Here is a 22634-nt window from a genome sequence, read left to right on the forward strand (position 1 = left end):
TTACAGGGGCACGGAAGCCGCGCACAGGGAGTTTCCGGTCCGCAATGTGGACGGCTCCTCCCATCCGTCCCTATCTCTCAGCGTTGGAAGCGGTGGGAGATGGTGCGCATGGGAGCATCCGGCCGGCCGGCAGCTCTCTGTGCGCACTTGTGATGAAACCGGCGCACAGAGAAGACCGGCCGCGGCGCGGGACATCGGCAGCACCGGAGGAGGTAAGTACATGTTTGTGTTTAAATAGCCCTCCCCAGCCCGGCCATAAAAAAAATTTTAAACCCGAATAACCCCTTTAATATTTTCTATCTTTATACCTTGTAGCACCTAATGGACACAATATTGGGACCGTATGGATTTCCGTGTTGGATGGTGACGATGAGACGATTGGGGATATATTGGAGCCGGTGGATCCATGTAAGGGAGCAGTGTACCCGGACGGGACTTACAGCAGGCAGGATTTCTTCTGGCCATCTGGCAGCACGTTGATGTCCATACCTTGCAGTCGTTTTGCTCACCGTTGGACCACCTGGCACCTTCCCGTGACGTCCATCGATATCCCGTCCAGGTCGTCCTTGGTCCCTTACCTGTCCGGACTGCTCGGGGTTCTATGTTTGGGATTTTCCAATATACAAGATGGCCACCACTGACATACAAACTCTTCCACGCATGCATGGACTTTTTTCTCGGATCATGCAATAGCACAGATAGACCTGTCTGTAGCCCGCGCAACCAATATATATAATGTTCTTTCTGCATTCGAATATATTCATTTTGTCTTGTATGCCCCATATTTTTACGTACTGCACTTTATTGCACTTGAGCACTTTTCACATACTCGGATGATCAACCCGGGATTGAGTATGAGGCTGTATTGGTAACCACGGCAACCACGGGGATGTGTGAGTTACAACTAAATCTTACCTCACTTTAAACTTATGATACTGTATGTTTATTGCACTTTATTCCCTTGCTACCATGGTCATAATGTATTATAATGTTGTTTTATATGTATACACGCTGTCACTTTTTGTACACGTGTTGATAATTGCCTGACCTCTATTTAAGGCGGCAGGCGGCTACCTCACTATGCTTGAGAATGTCTTGACTGAATAGACGAAACGTCGCATCATGATGGTGGAATAAAATTCACTTCACTTGATCTACGGAGTGAGGCTGCATTACCATTTTTCTTTGATTGTACGGGCCAGTATTGGACCCTGAAGACTTGCACCCGAGTTTCTCTTTTAAACGCGGTGCTGCTCCTTAGCCTTTTTGTAGATTCCGGTCTCAGATATTGTTCATCACAGTGTATGTTTAATGTGTTTGTGGTTTTTAAGATTGTATTATATATCCTAAGTGTATGAAGCGATTGCAGTTAGCCCGAGCCCATGGGGAGGTGTGTCTCTCTATTTGAGATGGACTCGGACGTCACATACACAAACCCCCTGGTCACATGACACTGTGTAATGCATGACATTGACAGCTGGGTATTTAACTTGTTACAGCTGTCGGGCTCTCTTTAAAGGGTTAACACACGTGAACAGACCTCGTTCTGACTGCTGATGTTACTCAACGAGGTCACCATTATGTTTATAAACGTCATTTCTGTATGTGGCATTTGCGAATAGGATGTATATAGCTTTATGGCAGTTGTGAATGGGGTTATACAGATGACATTCAATACAAATGTATGTATTAAATCTTTAATTATACAACATTTATAAATCAGCAGAATCAAATTATTTTACATTCCATTCTTTTAACATTTCCTCAATACATAAAACATTTAAAATTATACCATTTGGACAGAGAAAGAAAAAGTATCAAAACGGCAGCTCCCTCCCCCGATGTGTATTTTACATATAAGCCTGGCATGGTCACATCCTGAGCGGACTGGTCAGTTTCCCCAAAGGTGAATGGCATCCCCAAAGTATTTGCCTAGAAGTTCTGATACTGTTCATTTAGTGAAGGCAACTATGATATTCAAGTTCTATTAGGGGAACCAAAATTCTATATTTTTGTACTGAAGTAGAGCCCCGACGACCTTTCATAAGACTCACGTAACAAGTTTTACAGTTTTCACTAGAGGTACACAAATAGGGTTCCTTAGGTAGTAATAAGGATCTGTTAGCTGCATTGTACTTGGAAGCCCACACATGCCATTGAGTGTATTCTCCCACACCAAAAGTCATTCGCAACCAAGCTAATTTTTAGACAATTTCTTTTCTATGGGTCAGTCCAGTATTCTGCCATAATATTTCAGTGTTAAAACTTCAGGAGTGGAGAATCATATTCAATGTTTTCTTTGTTCGCTGCAGGGCTCAGCTGAATTAGAGGGGAACTCAGATCAATCAGCTGAAGAAAAAAAAAAAAAAAAAAAAAAAAAAAAAAAAGGGAACAATGAGTTATTAACAACAGAACACATGTTTCTGCACCACAAACAGATGTGTACAGATCACAGGTTCAAAATATTACCACTATACTGTCACATGTACATGACTTTATTGGTGACCACAATACGGGTGAGGAACACTCAGGCTCCCTGCCTCCCAGACGTGTGCATTAGGCCTCGTGCAAACATACAACGAGGTGCAGGTCCTTTATTTTGCAGCACAGCCACCCGGGCAGAGTGTCATGATGCGGCTCTATCCCCAGGCCCATACATTTGTCCGAATGAGGCCTTACAAAGAATTGCTGTAGAGTTCCTCAAGCAAGAGAAACTATATGGTTTAGTATACTGCCACATTTGCCATCGAATTTTAGCCAAACATACATTTTGCAGTGGATGTGACAAACAAACAAAACCCACACACACAGACTACCAACAGATTTTTTGTTGACATGCTGTCTCACAGTCTTCCCATAAGACTACTATGTAAAACACCAACAAATAAATGGATCTGGAACCACTAGAATACCACTGTAGGACTCTTACCTGACCAATATTAGCTGGCTTGAGCGGCACAAGCCTCTTATTAAATTCAGGAGTATTTGAGAGGTCAATTAGAGGTTGACTTTCAGGGTCAGATGAATGCTTTCTTACTTTTGCATCAACTTTGTCCAGTTCAATGTCAATCAACAAAACCTATTTAGAAGGAAAATTAAATGTTATATTCTGCATAATTGGAAACCCAAAACAATTTGTATTTAGTAGAGGAAGGAAAAAAAAAAAAAAAAAAAAAAACCTTGCCTCAGATTGTTTCTCCTCATTTGGTGGCATCAGTTCAGGTTTGCTTTCTGGAGAAAAGTTCAAGGAGCAGCATATAGTAGTAGATCCAGCTGCATAGTCTTCCTCAACAGGTGAACATGGACTCTTAGCAATTTTCTTCCTATTCTGTTCACATTCTGCAGAACTAAAAGCAAAATTTTACATAGAAGTTAAAGGGGTTTTCCCCATGAAAGTTAACACCATAAAGATCATTTTTAACCCTTTACTTCACGAGATAGAGAATCAGCTCCGTGAAGCCTCAAGAAAGATGGCTGCCAACCAAGTCAGAGGTCTGTGTCTGTGTGAAATCGTGTACACGAGGACTGAGAGACAGGTTGGACTTATTAACAATAATACAGCATTTCACAGATAACAGTGAATTAGAGAATGTGTTTTATTATCCAGAGTACATTTAAGAAACTAGTCTTTGTGGGAATACCCCTTAAAAGAAAAAAAAAAAAAAAAAAACTCAAATTCTTTAGAGTTCCCACCATGTGAATGTGAAGCAATTTAGCTTAAAGGGGTTTCCAGCAAAAATTTAAGTGCCCTGTTGGGGCCATTACAGTAATAAAAGTGTATATCCTGGTCACACTACACAGTACCTCCTGGGTGTCTTCCAACAGCAGAGGAACCACTAGGGGAGGTGGCATCTCAGGCAAAGCACTTAGGCAGGTGCATTGGTTGAGCAGCCCACTTTACAGTACATGACGTGTAGCACAGAGGAATGTGAAGCCATAAGCATATTTATTTTACCTACATCTCCCTCCTTCAACCGAGCCTAGCTGGTAAACCCTTCAAAAAAAAAGCACTACTTAAAAAAAAAAAAAAAAAAAAATTCACTGGCCCACGGTGATGTATTTGTAAGCCACTTGCTCTTTTGATCCGGAGATGGGTTACATGACCGACATATTTATATAGAGTCTACAACAGAACAGGAAGTCTGTTTCTTTAACCATTCCTAGGAGACCAATTCAGAGGATGAAAATAACTCATATGCACCCACCAGTACCTAACTTCATTAGAATTTATATCAAGTACCCATTTAATGGTCTAGTGCTTTCGGCCAGGGTAGCTGTATACAGGGCTGATAGTTTACGGTAGTTGGCTCAGTAGAATAATTTACCTTCCTAAAATAAAAGTTGTGAAATTTAGAGCCAGCAGGCTTCAGACTGTTAGCTGAGCGTTTCAGCCAACACCCGTTGCCCATGGTACCCACTTGTGCATGTACAGAACAGGTATGGGTTAAACCTAGGGTAATACAAGTTACTGCACATGGACTGACAGTCTGAAAGTGTGCTTCATCAAATTTTGCATAAGAAATCTAGGATAGACTGCCTCATTATGGACTAGGCTGGCAATCTGGACTTTTTTGATCCACTTACCCCGCAGGCAACTTTTTGGCAGATATGGTGGATGTTTGGACAGAAGTTACAGGGCGCAGTGAAGAAATAGGTCTTGGGATAGTTCTAGGTGTTACAATTCCAGATGTTCGGCGGCTTATGGGCGTTGGCAAGGCAGACATCTGTTTTGAGTTCGGAGTAGCAGATACACTTCTTAATGCTATATTAGAATTGCTTGTCGTTCCTTTTGAGATTCCCAATGGTGTGCTTTGTGCAATGCCGCTGAAGAGAAACAAAGTTAAACTCAATCAAGGGTTACCCTTCTAGATTAAGGAAGAAAATCTACTGAATTCAGATTACAGAGTTTCTCCGTTTACACCACCACAGATACATTTATGTAGGGAGAGTGTAAACAGAGGCAAGACTAATGCCATGAACTTTACTAGCTGGTCTTGCATCTATTGAATAGTTAACTACACAATTTATAAATTATTTTAATGGCAAGATTAGATTCTTGAGGCTTTGAAGAAATAATCTTGTTCTAATACAACACAGCCACACACATTACCTGCCTATTTCCCCACAAGACTGTAACCGCAATGGCCTAATAGATTTTCCCACAGTACGATCAGGAGACACTCCTACATAGAACATATGTATAGAAAAACCTGTTATTAACAAAGCATGATAATAAACATTATTTTAAGTTTGAGATGGCATATGATCTTACCTTCCAGCTTTTGTGTTAGCTTTAGTTTATTGGTTGGAGTAGGAATCACTCTTGCCTGAGGTTTTTTTGCGCTTGATCCTTTGACAGCACTTTCAATCTTGGTAGGTGGAGGCATTCGTTGTAAGTTAGGTGCAGAAATTTGCCTCTGAATTTTTCCAGCAGGAGTTAGGGGTTGGGAAATGGAAACTGAAGAAGACTTATTGGCAGCTTGTTTTGCTACTGTACCTGGCTTTAGGAGACCATTTGAGGAGTCAGTGGGGTTTTTTAAGGATGAACCTATACCACCAAGAGGGCGAACAAGTGCAAGACGGTTTGTATTTGGCTTCAGTCTTGAACTGGTTACTGAAGTGTTCATTGATGCAGTCGGTTTAGCTGAAAAAGCAGAGATTTCTTTATGAACAACAAACCCAAAGAGCACAGTGCAATAAACATGACTATCAAATTGTAGCCAGAAAATGGGGGTGCGGCTTACCATTTGATGGAGGTGGAGAGAAGGATATGCTGGAGTTTAGACTAGCATTCATACTAGAGTGGGAGGATGAGGAGGATGATGCATTCCTCTTTACATTGACAGCAGCTGATGGTGTTTTGAACTGTGCTTTGTTTAAGCCAAGCTGGAAGAAAACCACAAAATATATAGTAGTACCATAATCATGAAGGACCTATGAAGGAAAAACGTATTTTACAACCAAACCTACAGCTGCTGAAATAATCTTACCATGTTGTGCCAATCATGATAAACTAGGGACACTTCCTCATAGATCCAAGTAGCACAACTGTGGTAATCTTCTTATATTGTTATCCATGGCCCCATTCCTTCCAAAATCAACTTTTCAGCTGATCAACATAAATAGCACACCCATGCTGCAGCTTCATAGGCTGTTATACAGTTTCACTCCCCACCCTTGTGCAGTGAACAGGATGTGCCCATTTTATCATGTTACATTTGGATGGTAAATTTCCTGTAAGACTTGAGAGGGGGGGGGGGGCACTCATGAAAGTAGTTGAACAAAGGTGAAGGCTCTTTTTGTGTTCACTGTAACCATTAAATGACTGTAGAAAAATTTACCAAGCTGCACAGTTTATGACTTCTATAAAAAGCATTGGCTTAAAGTGTAACAGTCATTCTGAGCAAAAAAAAAAATAAATAAAAAATGATAAAAGATGAAGGGGCGGGACCTGCCTCCTGTCACCTCATCACAAGCACCTGCAGCTGACCAATGACACCATATCTAATCTATGTATATACTATCTATCCTTTCAGCACAGCACATGAGGGGACAGCTTGAACACTTGGAGAGTCTTTGAAGCCATGGAGTGTGAGGGAATGGGGAGGGTGGAGCTGCAGTTTCTGTATGTGTGGATTATTTGTTTATATACAAGTGTAGGGGAAGCCAAAGGAGAGATTAATGTAATAACCACACAACTACACTTGTTAGTGCTCCTGGCAGCACATGACTGCTGGAGCACTGAGGGAGAGGAGAGAGATGGGGGTACCTCTCATTTTCCCTCCATAGTCAGCTCCTCAGTGAAGACGGAATGTGCCTAGCAACAGCTATCTGAGGAGTCACTAACAACAGGGGGAATGCTGCAGAATACAAGAAGGAGCAAGATTCAGGCAACTATTGCAAAAGGGCTTCAAATTACCTGCCCTACAACATACCAAAAGTTTTTTTTAACTGATGGTTACTTTAAGGATTACATGTAGGCACAGAGAATGGCCAGCAACCTTCCCCACTGCCCTCATCAAAAAGTATCTTGTAGCATCTACCACCGTGTTAGGAAACATCCCAAGCAAGGCCATGTTTGATATTATAAGTACAAGACATCGTCTACATGAATACTTTTAGGATTCCTAGTACAAAGTTTCAGATTACCTTATTTTGTGCAGTTACAGTCCTTTTGCTTGGTCCTAAAATGCTGGTATTGAATGAAGAATCACTGACATCAGATGCAATACTAGATTTATCAGAGAGCAAATCCTCAGTGGAACCCACGCTGCTCAAATTTTTCCTTCTAGCTGGACTGGTTTTCTTGATTGCTTTGGGCTAGAGAGAAAGGAGGGGGGAAAAAAAAAAAAAAATGTAAAAAAAAAAAAAATCATGCAAGAATTGTTTCCATTTCTTTTTGGTCATATTTTTGACACTTATAAAGTAACTAGTCTTGGGGCAATATGTATCATTTGTTTTCCTTTGCAACTTTTAAAAGATTTTTTAGACTTTTAAAGTGTTTTTTAAACACTTTAGCAGTGTTATGCATCTTTCCAAATTTGCTGTTGTGATATATGTCTGCCTTGTTTCCCTTTGTCTCCAATTAGCTGTTTTTATAAGCATGGGGTGAGCTGTATTTAGTTTTGCACCTAAAAAGTATTTCTTTGTTCTGCAACTTTTTGTAGATTTGCAAGTTAAACATCTGTCTTGGAAAGATCCATTTAGGAACACTGGAAAAGACCCATCCACTAGTAAACTAGACCCTAGCATAGTTGCAAAAACGCAACAAAAAGAAAAAAAAAAAAAACAAAAACACCACACAAATTGATCAAAATAAAGATACAGGTCCCCGTTAGAGTTACTTTGGGGTAGGTAGTTCTTAGGGTACAGTCTGGTACTGTAACACATCTTCAATTAAAGAGGTATTCTCGTCTCGATATTCACATTCAGTTTCATTTATCTGGCGTACATAAACACTTCAATTAGATATTAACACCTTAGCGCTCCGCGCCGTAGCTGTACTGCGCAGCTTCCGACGATTAGCGCTCAGCGCAGTACAGCTACGGCGCGAGCGCATAGGATTTTAGAATTGTCACCACGTCTCGCGACGTGGTGACATCGGGACGAGAATTGGGTGACAGAGGCAGGAGGAGTTCCTGTCTCCGTCACCCGACCAATCAAATCGGTCCCGCCCGCCGATCGCCGTGATTGGCCAGTCAAACCTGACTGGCCAGTTACAGCGATTTTGGGCTGAAAAACGTGGTTTTAGCCCCTTCCTCTTCCTCCAGCGGCACCATTTTGGTTTGGTATCGCTGGAGAGAGGAAAGAGCGTTACTGTGTGCACCAAAATACACTTTTACACTATAAATAGTGTTCTGATCCTTATCTGATCCCTATTGTTCCCTACAAATTCCCATCCTATCTGTTTTTTCCTGTGTCCTGTGTGTTCCCTGTGTGATCGCCTTGTGTGATCCCACGTGTCTTCCGTTTTTCCCTGTCTTGTCCTTCTGAACCCAAACGCACTTTTCAGTGCGCTGTGTTAGCGTTGTTCTGCACTGGACGCACTTTTCAGTGCGCCGTGTGAATAGCGCTGCACAGAATCTTTAGCAGTCTTAGCGGTAGTTAGTTTGTCTTAGGGCAAGCTAGGTGCATTTGTAGCGCCTTTTTGCGCGGTGCACATAGGTTTTTTTTCGGTGCCTGGTAATATTTTTTTTCAGAGCGCCGTAGGTGTACCCGTACGTAGCTACTTTTTGTGTGTGCCATCTGTGCGGCTTGTCCGTGTGGTTTGGTGTGCATTCTCTTTTTTTGTGTGTGCTATCTGTGCGGCTTGTCCGTGTAGTTTAGTGCGCATTATTTTTTTTGTGTGCTATCTGTGCGGCTTGTCCGTGTAGTTTAGTGCGCATTATTTTTTGTGTGCCATCTGTGCGGCTTGTCCGTGTAGTTTAGTGCGCATTATTTTTTGTGTGCCATCTGTGCGGCTGGTCCGTGTGGTTTGGTGTGCATTCTCTTTTTTTTTTTGTGTGCTATCTGTGCGGCTTGTCCGTGTAGTTTAGTGCACATTATTTTTTTTGTGTGCTATCTGTGCGGCTTGTCCGTGTAGTTTAGTGCGCATTATTTTTTGTGTGCCATCTGTGCGGCTTGTCCGTGTGGTTTGGTGTGCATTCTCTTTTTTTTTTTGTGTGCTATCTGTGCGGCTTGTCCGTGTAGTTTAGTGCACATTATTTTTTGTGTGCCATCTGTGCGGCTTGTCCGTGTGGTTTGGTGTGCATTCTCTTTTTTTTTTTGTGTGCTATCTGTGCGGCTTGTCCGTGTAGTTTAGTGCACATTATTTTTTTTGTGTGCTATCTGTGCGGCTTGTCCGTGTAGTTTAGTGCGCATTATTTTTTGTGTGCCATCTGTGCGGCTTGTCCGTGTGGTTTGGTGTGCATTCTCTTTTTTTTTTTGTGTGCTATCTGTGCGGCTTGTCCGTGTAGTTTAGTGCACATTATTTTTTTTGTGTGCTATCTGTGCGGCTTGTCCGTGTAGTTTAGTGCGCATTATTTTTTGTGTGCCATCTGTGCGGCTTGTCCGTGTGGTTTGGTGTGCATTCTCTTTTTTTTTTGTGTGCTATCTGTGCGGCTTGTCCGTGTAGTTTAGTGCACATTATTTTTTGTGTGTGCCATCTGTGCGGCTTGTCCGTGTAGTTTGGTGTGCATTATATTTTTTTTTTTTTGTGTGCCTGCTAGACGGTTTATCCGTGTAGTTTGGTGCACATTATCTAATTTTTCTAGTTCTCTATTTTTTTTGTGTGCAATGTCTCAGAAGACGTACACCGTGTTGGAGGCATATAACATGCTTGCCTCTGACACCGAGTCAGCTAGTGGGGATGATGGTCCCTTTTACTTATCATCATCCTCCTGCTCATCTTCTAGTGACCTGGAAGGACCCCCAAGAAGGCGCCGTAGGGTTCCAGGGACTTCTGCAGGAGAAGTGCCTGGGACTTCTGCAGGAGAAGTGCCTGGGACTTCTGCAGGAGAGGTGCCTGGGACTTCTGCAGGAGAAGTTTCTGGGACTTCTGCAGGAGAAGCGTCTGGGGCTTCCACTGACCCCACATGGGTAGCCCCAGATAATTATACCCCTCAGGTCCCTGACTTTACGGGCCATCCTGGAATTAACTTTGACACGACAGGGCTCAGAGCTGTGGACTTTTTTAAGTTTTTTTTTGATGAGGCGCTGCTGAATATTATTATATTTCAGACAAATCTCTACGCTGCACAACATATTGCCCAAAACCCCACGTCCTTTTATGCACAACCCTACAGGTGGACCCCTGTCACTGCAGCAGAGATGCACAAGTATTGGGGCATAATACTCCTTATGGGGATAGTAAAGAAGCCTTCAATCAGGGACTACTGGAGCACAGACATACTGTACCACACCCCCATGTTCCGCATGGCAATGAGCAGGATGCGCTTTGAAGCCATCCATAAGTTTTTGCACTACACTGACAACACACAGTGCCCACCCAGAGGTGACCCCAGTTATGATCGGTTATTTAAGGTCAGGCCCATATTAGATCATTTTAGTGCCAAGTTTGCCCAGGCATATACTCCCGCCAAACATGTGAGCATAGACGAGTCCCTGGTACAATTCAAAGGGAGACTTCAATTCCGCCAGTACCTGCCCAATAAGAGGGCAAGGTATGGTGTGAAGATGTATAAGCTGTGCGAAAGTTCATCAGGGTACACATACAAGTTCAGGGTATATGAAGGGAAGGACTCCACTATAGTGCCCCCAGAATGCCCCCCCTTCCTGGGTGTTACAGGGAAGATAGTGTGGGATTTAGTGCACCCACTGCTGGACCAGGGATACCACATCTACCTGGACAATTTCTACACCAGCACCACCCTGTTCAAGTGCCTCACTTCCAGAAATACTGCGGCATGCGGCACTGTACGCAGAAATCAGAGAGGTCTCCCTAAGTCGCTGCTTGGGCAAAAACTTAAAAGGCACGAAAGCAGGGCACTATGCAGCGACTCTGTACTGTGTGTTAAGTACAAGGACAAGAGAGAGGTCCTTGTATTAACCACAATACATGAGCACACCACCACCCCTGTCCCAGTACGAGGTGCCAGTGCAGAAGCCCCCAAGCCAGACTGTATTTTAGATTATAATAAATACATGGGAGGGGTGGACTTGTCTGACCAGGTGCTTCAGCCGTACAATGCCATGCGGAAGTCGAGGGTGTGGTACAAGAAGCTGGCCGTGCACATCATGCAGATGGCATTGTATAATGCTTATGTGCTGCATCGATATGCCGGCCAGAGGGGAACTTTCCTGGAATTTCAAGAGGTGGTAATAAAGTACTTTCTTTTTGGAGACCAGGAAGGGGAGAGTGCTAGCACATCTGGAAGTGAGGCCACATCACGTATTGTACCAGGGCAGCACTTTCCAGGAGTAGTTCCCCAATCAGCCAGCAAGGGAAGGTCACAAAAGAGGTGCAGGGTGTGCTCCAAAAATGGCATTAGGAAGGACACCATTCATCACTGTGAGACATGCCCAGAAAAACCAGGGTTATGTATGAAAGATTGCTTCCGAATTTATCATACATCCCTGGATTTTTAGAGTACCCTGTTGTTACCCTGACGCACAGCTTATACATCATGCCGCATGCCGCATCTTCCCTTCTAAGCCCTGCCATGTGCCCAGCCTGTAGATTACTGTCCCGTATGCTTTACCCGGGAAAACATGCATCATGATTTTTAGGGTGTTTGTCTCCCGTGGCAGCAGCTGGGCACAAAATGACATAATGGATATTTTTTACTATGCACTATCCATTATGCACTTTTTCAGGGGTCCACCTGTGGGGTTAAAATGCTAACTATACCCCTAGATTAATTCATGGAGGGGTGTAGTTTCCAAAATAGGGTCAGTTCTTAGGGGTTTCTACTGTACTGGCCCCTATTGCCATCTACAAATCTTTCATGATGCCAAAAAGAAAAAAAAAAGTACAATGTCTGTGCTCCAACAAGTTATTCCCTTTTGAGCCCTGTCGTGTCTCCATCCTACAGATTATTGCCTCCTATGGGGTATTGCCCTAACCGGGGTAACCCGCAGAATGATTTTTGGGGTGTTTGTCTAAAGTGGCATGAGTTGGGCAAAATACTTTTGTCACTTCAATGGCATATTTGATAAATTGCAATACAATTGTTTCTCTGCACTACTCACTTTGTATTACATTTGAGCCAGCACCTTAGTGGTTAAAATGCTCATACAAACCTACATACATTCTTTGAGGGGTGCCCTTTCCAAAATGGGTTCACTACTTGGGGGTTTCTATTGTACTGGTACCTCGGGGGTACCCCCCATTACCAATCTAGTGAAAACGAAGCTTGAAAACCTAAATTGTGCTTCTTTATTCCTGACCCCTGCCGTGTGCCCAGCCTGTAAATTATTGGCACATGTGTGGTATTGCTGTACTCGGGACAACCCGCAGAATGATTTTTGGGGTGTTTGTCTAAAGTGGCATGGGTTGGGCACAGTACATGAGGCACTAAAATGACATTTTTGAGATAAAAACACAATTTTTACTCTGCACCATTTACTTTGCACTCAATTTTGGCCAGCGTGTTGGGGGTTAAAATGCTCATACAAGCCTACATACATTCTTTGAGGGGTGCCCTTTCCAAAATAGGTTCACTACTTGGGGGTTTCTATTGTACTGGTACCTCGGGGGTACCCCCCATTACCAATCTAGTGAAAACGAAGCTTGAAAACCTAAATTGTGCTTCTTTATTCCTGACCCCTGCCGTGTGCCCAGCCTGTAAATTATTGGCACATGTGTGGTATTGCTGTACTCGGGACAACCCGCAGAATGATTTTTGGGGTGTTTGTCTAAAGTGGCATGGGTTGGGCACAGTACATGAGGCACTAAAATGACATTTTTGAGATAAAAACACAATTTTTACTCTGCACCATTTACTTTGCACTCAATTTTGGCCAGCGTGTTGGGGGTTAAAATGCTCATACAAGCCTACATACATTCTTTGAGGGGTGCCCTTTCCAAAATAGGTTCACTACTTGGGGGTTTCTATTGTACTGGTACCTCGGGGGTACCCCCCATTACCAATCTAGTGAAAACGAAGCTTGAAAACCTAAATTGTGCTTCTTTATTCCTGACCCCTGCCGTGTGCCCAGCCTGTAAATTATTGGCACATGTGTGGTATTGCTGTACTCGGGACAACCCGCAGAATGATTTTTGGGGTGTTTGTCTAAAGTGGCATGGGTTGGGCACAGTACATGAGGCACTAAAATGACATTTTTGAGATAAAAACGCAATTTTTACTCTGCACCATTTACTTTGCATTTAATTTTGACCAGCATGTCGGGGGTTAAAATGCTCACCACAACCACCGATAAATTCTTTGAGGGGTCTAGTTTCCGTAATGGTATCATTTATTGGGGGTTACTATTGCACTGGCACCTCACGGGCCCTGCCAACATGACATGGCACTCCAAATCCAAACATGTGAAAACGGAGCTGGAAAATCTAAATTTCACTCCTTCCGTTTTCATCCCTTCTGTGTGCCCAGTCTGTAAATTATTGGCACATGTGTGGTATTGCTGTACTCAGGACAACCCGCAGAATGATTTTTGGGGTGTTTGTCTAAAGTGGCATGGGTTGGGCACAGTATATGAGGCACTAAAATGACATTTTTGAGATAAAAACGCAATTTTTACTCTGCACCATTTACTTTGCATTTAATTTTGACCAGCGTGTCGGGGGTTAAAATGCTCACCACAACCACCGATAAATTCTTTGAGGGGTCTAGTTTCCGTAATGGTATCATTTATTGGGGGTTTCTATTGCACTGGCACCTCACGGGCCCTGCCAACATGACATGGCACTCCAAATCCAAACATGTGAAAACGGAGCTGGAAAATCAAAATTTCACTCCTTCCGTTTTCATCCCTTCTGTGTGCCCAGTCTGTAAATTATTGGCACATGTGTGGTATTGCTGTACTCAGGACAACCCGCAGAATGATTTTTGGGGTGTTTGTCTAAAGTGGCATGGGTTGGGCACAGTATATGAGGCACTAAAATGACATTTTTGAGATAAAAACGCAATTTTTACTCTGCACCATTTACTTTGCATTTAATTTTGACCAGCGTGTCGGGGGTTAAAATGCTCACCACAACCACCGATAAATTCTTTGAGGGGTCTAGTTTCCGTAATGGTATCATTTATTGGGGTTTCTATTGCACTGGCACCTCACGGGCCCTGCCAACATGACATGGCACTCCAAATCCAAACATGTGAAAACGGAGCTGGAAAATCAAAATTTCACTCCTTCTGTTTTCATCCCTTCTGTGTGCCCAGTCTGTAAATTATTGGCACATGTGTGGTATTGCTGTACTCGGGACAACCTGCAGAATGATTTTTGGGGTGTTTGTCTAAAGTGGCACGGGTTGGGCACAGTATATGAGGCACTAAAATGACATTTTTGAGATAAAAACGCAATTTTTACTCTGCACCATTTACTTTGCATTTAATTTTGACCAGCGTGTCGGGGGTTAAAATGCTCACCACAACCACCGATATATTCTTTGAGGGGTCTAGTTTCCGTAATGGTATCATTTATTGGGGGTTTCTATTGCACTGGCACCTCACGGGCCCTGCCAACATGACATGGCACTCCAAATCCAAACATGTGAAAACGGAGCTGGAAAATCAAAATTTCACTCCTTCCGTTCTCATCCCTTCTGTGCGCCCAGTCTGTAAATTATTGGCACATGTGTGGTATTGCTGTACTCGGGACAACCCGCAGAATGATTTTTGGGGTGTTTGTCTAAAGTGGCATGGGTTGGGCACAGTATATGAGGCACTAAAATGACATTTTTGAGATAAAAACACAATTTTTACTCTGCACCATTTACTTTGCATTCAATTTTGACCAGCGTGTCGGGGGTTAAAATGCTCACCACAACCACCGATAAATTCTTTGAGGGGTCTAGTTTCCGAAATGGTGACATTTTGGGGGGTTTTCTATTGTACTTTTACTTCAGGGGCTCTTCAATTACACTGTGGCACCACAAAATATTTGCAGCCAAATTGGCCTTCCAAATTCCCGGTATCGCTAACTCTGTTCTGGACATCGATGTGCGGGGAAACAGCAGCTGACATCCACATGTCTGGTATTGCCGTACTCGGAAGAAGCAGGGCAAGAAATTAGGAATATATATTTACCTCAAATTCCTTCTGAATGTATCCGTTTTAGGGCTAAATTGGAAAGATTGAAATCAAAAATTGAAATTTCAAAATTTCCACTCCATTTTCATATGCTTCCGGAAAAATAATTAAAGGGTTAACAGACTTCTTAAATGCTGATTTGAATAGGTTGAGATGTTAGGTTCATAAATTGGTGTTACTTGTGGGGGTATATAGTACATAAGCCTTTATAGAGCACTTCCAAACTGAATTGATCACCAAAAAGTTCGCATTTTTCAAATTTCAAGAAAATCTGAGAAGTTGCTACTAAAACTTCAAACCTTCTCACATCCATAAAAATAATGGAAACGTAAAACAAATTATGGATATAAAAAGAAGACCAATGGCAAAAGGTTTCTATCAAAAAAAATTTGTGGTATCACTTTTTGTCTAAAAATTATAACATTTGAAACTTTGAAAATAGTCATTTTTTTCAAATTTTTCCTAAATTTTTGAATTTTTACCCCCCAAAAAAGGAACGGATCACTGAAATGACACTACTAACATAAACTACAATGTCTCACGAGAAAACAATCTCAAAATCACAGAGATATCTTAAAGCGTTGAAAAGTTATTACCACAGGAAGAGACACTGGTCAAATTTCCAAAAAAAGTTGCGAGCCTTAACCTGCAAACAGGCTGCGTCCTTAAGGGGTTAAAAAAAAAAAAAAAAATTCCTGTGTGAAGATAATTTCTCATAAAATGTAGTGATATGGTTCCTTAGAAACAAGACTGTCCTTGGATAGGACCACCTCTGCTGGAGTGATTGCACAAAGAAATATGAAATGCCTGGGAGTTACTGCATGTCCTTCAGTAATGAACGCCACACGTTTTGTGTGCCACACACACAATTTACAGTTGTGGCAGGCAAAAGTCACCCCCTCCCCCAATTTGCAAGAGATATAAAATATATCTAAATTTATATTCATCACATATACACGCTTATATTTCACAGATCAATAATGAAGATATTAAACCATGTATGAAAAATACAGCCTATATCGAAGAGGGATATGATAAATTATCCATCAAATTACTAGGACACAATCTTTAGTTATGAGGCCCCACTGACAGGATAGGGTCAGGGGAGGCTAGCTGTCATCCTTGCAAGTTTTGAGTAGGTTGGACTTCAGCAACCCCAGTAAATCACCTAACATCCCTATTCCTGGACAAACCATTGTCTGGTATGGGGTGAAGGGCAACGGCGCAATTATTAAATCCTCAGATCAAGACTTATAGCATTTAATGAAAACTTCTACCGAAAAGGTAACTTGCTGGGGAGGTGGTAACAGGGGAATCCTCTGAGTGACATCACAGTCTGGGGTCAAAAGAACAAACCCAATTAACCCCCTTTGTCAGTTTTCTGGAGGTTCCATTCAATTGGACAGGCTGCCCAAATGTCAATTTTCTGACCTCCACAGCCAGAGAAGTCTTCCAGTAATAAGGGTTTGTTATTTTATTCCCTTTTTTTATTTTTATATTTTTTTATTTTGGCAAGTATACAGTGTTTCATTGCACCATGATAGGCCATGCAGCAAGATATAGAGCAGGTCCCATATAAGGACTGATTTGCGGCACAACTGTTCAGCTTCCTATGAAGAAGAGAGCGCTTCCTCCCTGCTGCGCGCTTTGCCAGTTAAGCACAGTGTCGTGTGCATAGGGCCTTATGGTCAAAACTGCCAATAGACTCTTTAAAGGGGTTGGCCACCTACAGTGAGTCATTGATATTTTTGTAATGAAGTTATAATTTTTCATTATGCTTAATGTATGAATATTTCAGTTTTCTAGATCTCTACTTTCTGTCCTGCTATAGGACACTTCTATGGTTACTTCTAGTGGATAGAAAGCTGTCCATAGTCTTGTGATGGACATGCATGTGCATGAGCTACTATCATCACAGAGTAATCAGAGCTGTGTGATACACCTACGTGTCCATCACATCACCATGGACAGATTATATCCACTGGAAGTAAACACAGAAGCTTCCTATAGCAGGACAGCAAGTGGATATCTAGAAAACCGTGAAGAATTGTATATGATGAGAAAAAAAAAGTATGTGTAAAAGTTGTATAACCTTTGCTTTTTTAGAACTACTACTAGCATTCTGTACAAAACTCAACTTTAAGAGATTAAAACAGAGCCAAAAACAACAAAAAGGAGAGCAGTCATTCTGATGAATACCTTCTCAACAGCCAGACGATTGTTCTTCACATGCGCGACAGGTGCCTTCATTGCATGAAGTTTGCTCACAGTTTTACCATTGTTTGCAGGTGGATGGGCACTTTTTACTTGTAGAGTTCTAGTCTGTGCTAGTGGGGATGAGGAGTGACTTTTCACCAGTTTCGGTACCTTCAGGGGGTTCGTGTGGATCTGAGATTCTGAGCTGCAAGAGTTTTCAGCTTTTCTGTTTTGTCCTGCAAGTCTTTGCTGTACTGAAGGGGGAAGCTGATGGAATGGGCTGTCCTGAATGCAATAAGTCTCTCTTTTAATAGCAACTGGAGTTTTAGGAACATCATTTAATGCCTCAAGAAGATTCAGTTGAGACTCAACAAATTTCTCCCCAGATGGGTTTGGTACAGTCTGTGCAGGTTCCTCTTTCTTTTGGTCTTCATTCCCTATACATTCCAGTTGTAGGGCAAGTAAATGCGCCTCTTTAAAAATTTCTACAAACTTATCACCACTCAGGGGACTCCACACCATCTGGTCAATATCCAAAGGAGAGGAATTGTCCTCAGAACTGTGACTAACTGCAGCACTAAGACATTTCTCTTTATGTCCCACTGGTCCAATAAACACCTCGTCATCGCAGTCTTCATTGTCTTTTGCACTAGTGGAATAAGCACACAAGTATGAATGAAAAAGATAATCAGGTTCTTAAAAGAAGTGACAGGCAGACAGTGTGGGAAAGTTACCTTGTGGGAGATAAGGAGATGTCAAAATCAAATTTTTCATCAGCTAAAAGGGTAAATTCTGAAAAATAAAAATAAAGATTTCTATGCAGAAAATAAATTAGACTTACAGATGTTGACAAAAAACAACAAATTTGGCACTGGCAATGCAACACACAAATAAATTCCCCAAAATTTAAGTTCAATTCAAAAGGCCTCATGCGAACATACAGACACTCAAGCAATGGCTAGCACACATCGCCATGTACGTCTATCAACGCATATCCACAGCAGCAGAATGCCTTAGAGCAGGTCCTATTCCTGTCTTTCTAAGGTCATTGTCAAGATAGAAAGAGGAGCCGCAAACAAGGAAACAGTACACGTTCATATGGCAAAAACAGGATCTAGTATGCGATTTCAGGGGAGATTTACATAACACATGGTGCCATCTCCTAAGCTTAAACAAGAGATGTGAATAAGATGGACAATTCTACAAGTTTCCAAATAAGGATATAAGGAAAGTTCTCCTGAACATCTGCTTAATGGCAGATCCTACAAATAGAAAAGGTGAAATGGATTTCTTCTTACCGCCACCTGCCTCCATGCCGGAAGACTTCAGAACGTACACCACCTACAGAAACAATGGCATAAAATGAATGCAAAGGTTGAATAAAAGCATCAGAAAGATTCTTTGTCAAAATGTCAACCAATTTTCCACATATAAAGGTTTGTAATGAAAATGTGGCTAGTGCAATCACAGCAGGAGGCAGGCAGTGACTGAATACCAGGTACCAGCTCCAACATTTTAAAGGAAAGGAGGAGGAGGGTGGCTCATTCTCCCAAGTCACTAGCACCCGAACATTGTAATCATCGGGCAGCAATAGGTTTTGTGTCTAATGGGGGCTACAAAGGCAAAAAAAGTAGTAGATAAAAATAATCCACAATATGGTTGCCTTACACAAGCAACAAAAAAAAATGTTATAATACAAATCTGTGGCTATGGTGTCATGATTAAATTTACAGTTTGACTCCTCAAATATAAAGGAATTTTTTAAAATTTATTAAATGTCTGTTCTATTCATGATCTAAGGATTTAGGCCAGGTGTAGGCAAGATTTATTGCCCCAAGAGCCATATTGTGATAGGTAACGAAAGGTATAACAATATTTATTTACTTATTTAAGTTACTAATTATGCACACATACTGAGTGCTAACATAGCCACTCACTCCCACCTCATGGCTCGAGAGCCGGAGACATCACCCAGTTCTAAGGAAGTCTTGTGAGTGCAAGTGCTCTTCCTTGCTCACCATTTCAGTTGAGATGAATGTGCTTGTACTTTATGTACATGCTCAGTTTTGAAGCTCCTCTGCTATAGATTAGAGGAATAAGACCTTGGGAAGGAATGCCTGCATTTATCTTGGCACCAATAGAGTGACCAGAAAAACAGGATGGCGTAGTCGGAGTCGTGACCATATTGGTGGATCTGGAGTTGAAGTCCTGGAAATTGAGGAGTCAGTGGTTTTGCTAATCAACTCTGTCCTGGTACAAATGTCATAAAACTAAACATTTTTGGCATCAACATGATGGTAGCAATAGAATTTAAAAAGCAATTTAATGCACATTGTGCTATTCAAAAATGCAACCCTTTATACAGTAGTAACAGAAAAATTATACTGTACAGGGTTTAACCCCTTAACGCTCTACGCAGTAGCGGCAATGGGATGTATGAAGAGGGCTCACGGGCTGAGTCCTCTTCATACAAGAGTGGGGGTTGTTGCATATTGCAGCAAACCCCACCGCTAACAACCACGGTCGGTGCTTGCACCGATCGCGGCTATTAACCCTTTCATTGCCGCCAGCAAAGTCGCCTGCGCCCCCGAATGTCGTCGGGAGGCGGCGATCAGTTGCCATGGTAGCCTCGGGTCTTCGTTTGACCCGAGGCTATCTGGCTTCTGCAGATTCGTTACAATGAGCCAGTGGCTCATTGTAATGAATGAGCTGCAAAAATGCCATCTATTGCAATACAGAAGTAGGAACAATCTGACCATCTAGGGTTAATGTAGACCTAGATGGTCTAAGAAATAGTGAAAAAAAAAAAAAAAAAGAAAAAAAAAAGTTTAATTAAAAAAATTAATAAAATATTAAAAATTCAAATCACCCCTCTTTCACTAGAACTGATATAAATCATAATAAAAAGTAAAAATCACAGACATATTAGGTATCGCCGCATCCCAAACTACCCAATCAAAATATAAAAACAGTTACGGCCAGCGGTGACCTCCGAGACGGGAAATGGCGCTCAAATGTCTGAAATGCGACTTTTACACCTTTTTACATCACATAAAAAATGGAATAAAAAAATAATCAAGATGTCGCACAGACCTCAGTAGCAATGCAAACGTCGGCTAATTTCGCAAAAAATGACACCTTACACAGCTCCGTGCGCTGTATGAAAAAGTTATTAGCTTCAGAATATGGCAAAAAAAAATTCTTTTTTGTACACATTCGTTTAATTTTTGAAAATGTATTAAAACACAATAAAACCTGTATAAATTTGGTATCACCGCGATCGCACCGAACCAAAGAATAAAGCTTATTTTGAGTGCACAGTCAAAGTCGTAAAACTGAGCCCACAAGAACGTTGTGCGTTTTTTTTTTCAATTTTTCCACATTTGGAATTTTTTTTTCAGCTTCGCAGTATACGGCATGTTAAAATAAATAACATTACGGGAAAGTAAAATTTGTTATGCACAAAATAAGCCCTCACACAGGTCTGTACACTTAAAAATTAAAAAGTTATGGTTTTTTGAAGGTGGAGAGGGAGATATGAGCGAAAAAACCCTGCGTCCTTAAGGGGTTAAAGAGGACCTGTCACAAGATTTTGCCCCCTCCCTGAATAACAATGCTGATAAAAGGTTACAAGTCCTCCCCATATCACCTAAAATTAGCTGCCAGTGGGGCACTGTACCTTAATAACAGACATTTTTCTGATATGCAAATTAGCTTGTACGACTCATGTCTGGTCTTTGTGACTCTTCTCTCTCTCAGGCTGGCAGTAAACCACACCCCCATTATTCTGACTGACAGCTCTGTGTTTCTTCAAATCACTGCTTGTACTTAGGGATTGTCTGCTAATATCAAACTACAGACGGGAAATATTATGTCTTTTTTTTTTTTTTTTTTTTTTAAACAGTGCCTTGTGTTATATTCAAGACAAGTGCCCAGTGACATCACAGGTCCTTTAGATTTCTAAGAATAGCAAATTGTAAACCATGTATGTGATTACATGAAATCACAGTATCCTCCAAGGAGGCGGCTGTGACTATGAACAGATACATGCATGGGGTACAGTTTGCTATTATTAAGAGTCTAAAGGACCTAAGATGATGTCACTCTGGTCGCATGTCATGAATGTGACCAGCATTAGACACGTGAAGGAGTAGATAGGAGGGGCCGCCAGTGCAGCACATGTGTGCCCTGGCGGTAATGCCAGGTAATATAACATAAAAGGTGATTTAAGTGGACGCAAGTGAAACAATTTTTAGCTCAGGGAAGGGTGTCTGTCAGTTAATAGAGCAACAGCCAATGTGGTGACAGGTTCCCTTTAAGGAGCAGAAAATAAAAAGTATAAATGCTTGGTCATGGAGGTGAAAAATATCCTAAAGGTCAAGGCTTGGCCACAAATACAAACATATACCAGAGTAAGTAAAATCCCAAAAGCTGCATGCCCAGCCAGTGATTGGGTTGGTGTTCACGTGGGTGGCATGCACACAGTAATGACTAAAGACAAAGGACATCACAGGAAACACCAAAATCGGATGCCAGTTTATCACATGACCCACAGATCCAATGGGCAGGATGGGAAAGTGTTCCAGGGTTAGTGCAATAGGGGCGACTGAATTAGGGAATTGTACATAGCCAAATAAAATTTCTTATTTGTGCTCAACCGCTTTTAAGGAGTTAATCAAAAACTGTTGGGTCACAGGCACAGTTTGCCACATATCTACTAGATACAATGGTGCAATCAGATTAGGGAGCCAAGTAGCCCGTGTCCTTAAGGGGTTTCCAGGAGAGTGACCTGGATGATCCTCAATAACGTTTGTGAGGGTCAAACAGATGAACAGGAGAAAGCTGATGGGAAACGCCTAAGTGACAGGGCACACCAGACGGTACCGCATCTATTCGCTAAGATTATAGAATAGCGATCAGCCGCTGAGATACGCATCGGGCCTCCCCTATCACATAACACCCTCTCCCACCACCGCAGGAGCTCCGCTGGACACGGACACTACGGAACAACCAACCTGAAAGCCTAAGCGGTCAGTAGCCGCAGCATGTGAGGGGAGGCCGGTCACAAGGAATGAGGCGCAGCGCCGAACACTATAACCGGCTCTATACGCCGCTGAAACGGCTACAAATTCAAACCTCCCTCCGGCCTCAGAAAAATGCACGTGAGTGAAGAAGTGACCTGCGATTGGTTGGTTTAAAGAGCTACGCGTGATCACGGAGCATACG

At 42.1% G+C, this 22634-nt stretch overlaps 1 protein-coding gene across 1 annotated transcript; it reads right to left on the minus strand.

Annotated features, from left to right (window-relative positions):
• Positions 1-1681: 1681 nt before the first annotated feature.
• GTSE1 (G2 and S-phase expressed 1) lies at positions 1682-22634 on the minus strand. The gene is made up of 12 exons (XM_072147105.1): positions 22424-22634; positions 18707-18749; positions 18143-18200; positions 17412-18057; positions 7150-7320; positions 5745-5886; positions 5273-5644; positions 5111-5183; positions 4585-4824; positions 3185-3347; positions 2930-3079; positions 1682-2349 (listed from the first exon to the last, which is right to left on the minus strand). Exons 2-12 carry the CDS (start codon positions 18720-18722, stop codon positions 2260-2262), a joined length of 2121 nt encoding a protein of 706 aa, XP_072003206.1. The 5' UTR covers positions 18723-18749; positions 22424-22634; the 3' UTR covers positions 1682-2259.

The sequence above is a fragment of the Engystomops pustulosus genome, chromosome 4, assembly GCF_040894005.1.
Source record: "Engystomops pustulosus chromosome 4, aEngPut4.maternal, whole genome shotgun sequence".
In the NCBI taxonomy this organism is placed as follows: Eukaryota; Metazoa; Chordata; class Amphibia; order Anura; family Leptodactylidae; genus Engystomops; species Engystomops pustulosus.

Excerpts from the sequence above, each read along its gene's own strand:
- GTSE1 (XM_072147105.1), bottom strand. Across the intron at positions 3,080-3,184 it reads ATGAGGAGAAACAATCTGAG|GTTTTGTTGATTGACATTGA; the intron begins GCAAGGTTTTTT and ends CCTTCTAAATAG. Across the intron at positions 2,350-2,929 it reads AGCCAGCTAATATTGGTCAG|CTGATTGATCTGAGTTCCCC; the intron begins GTAAGAGTCCTA and ends TTTTTTCTTCAG.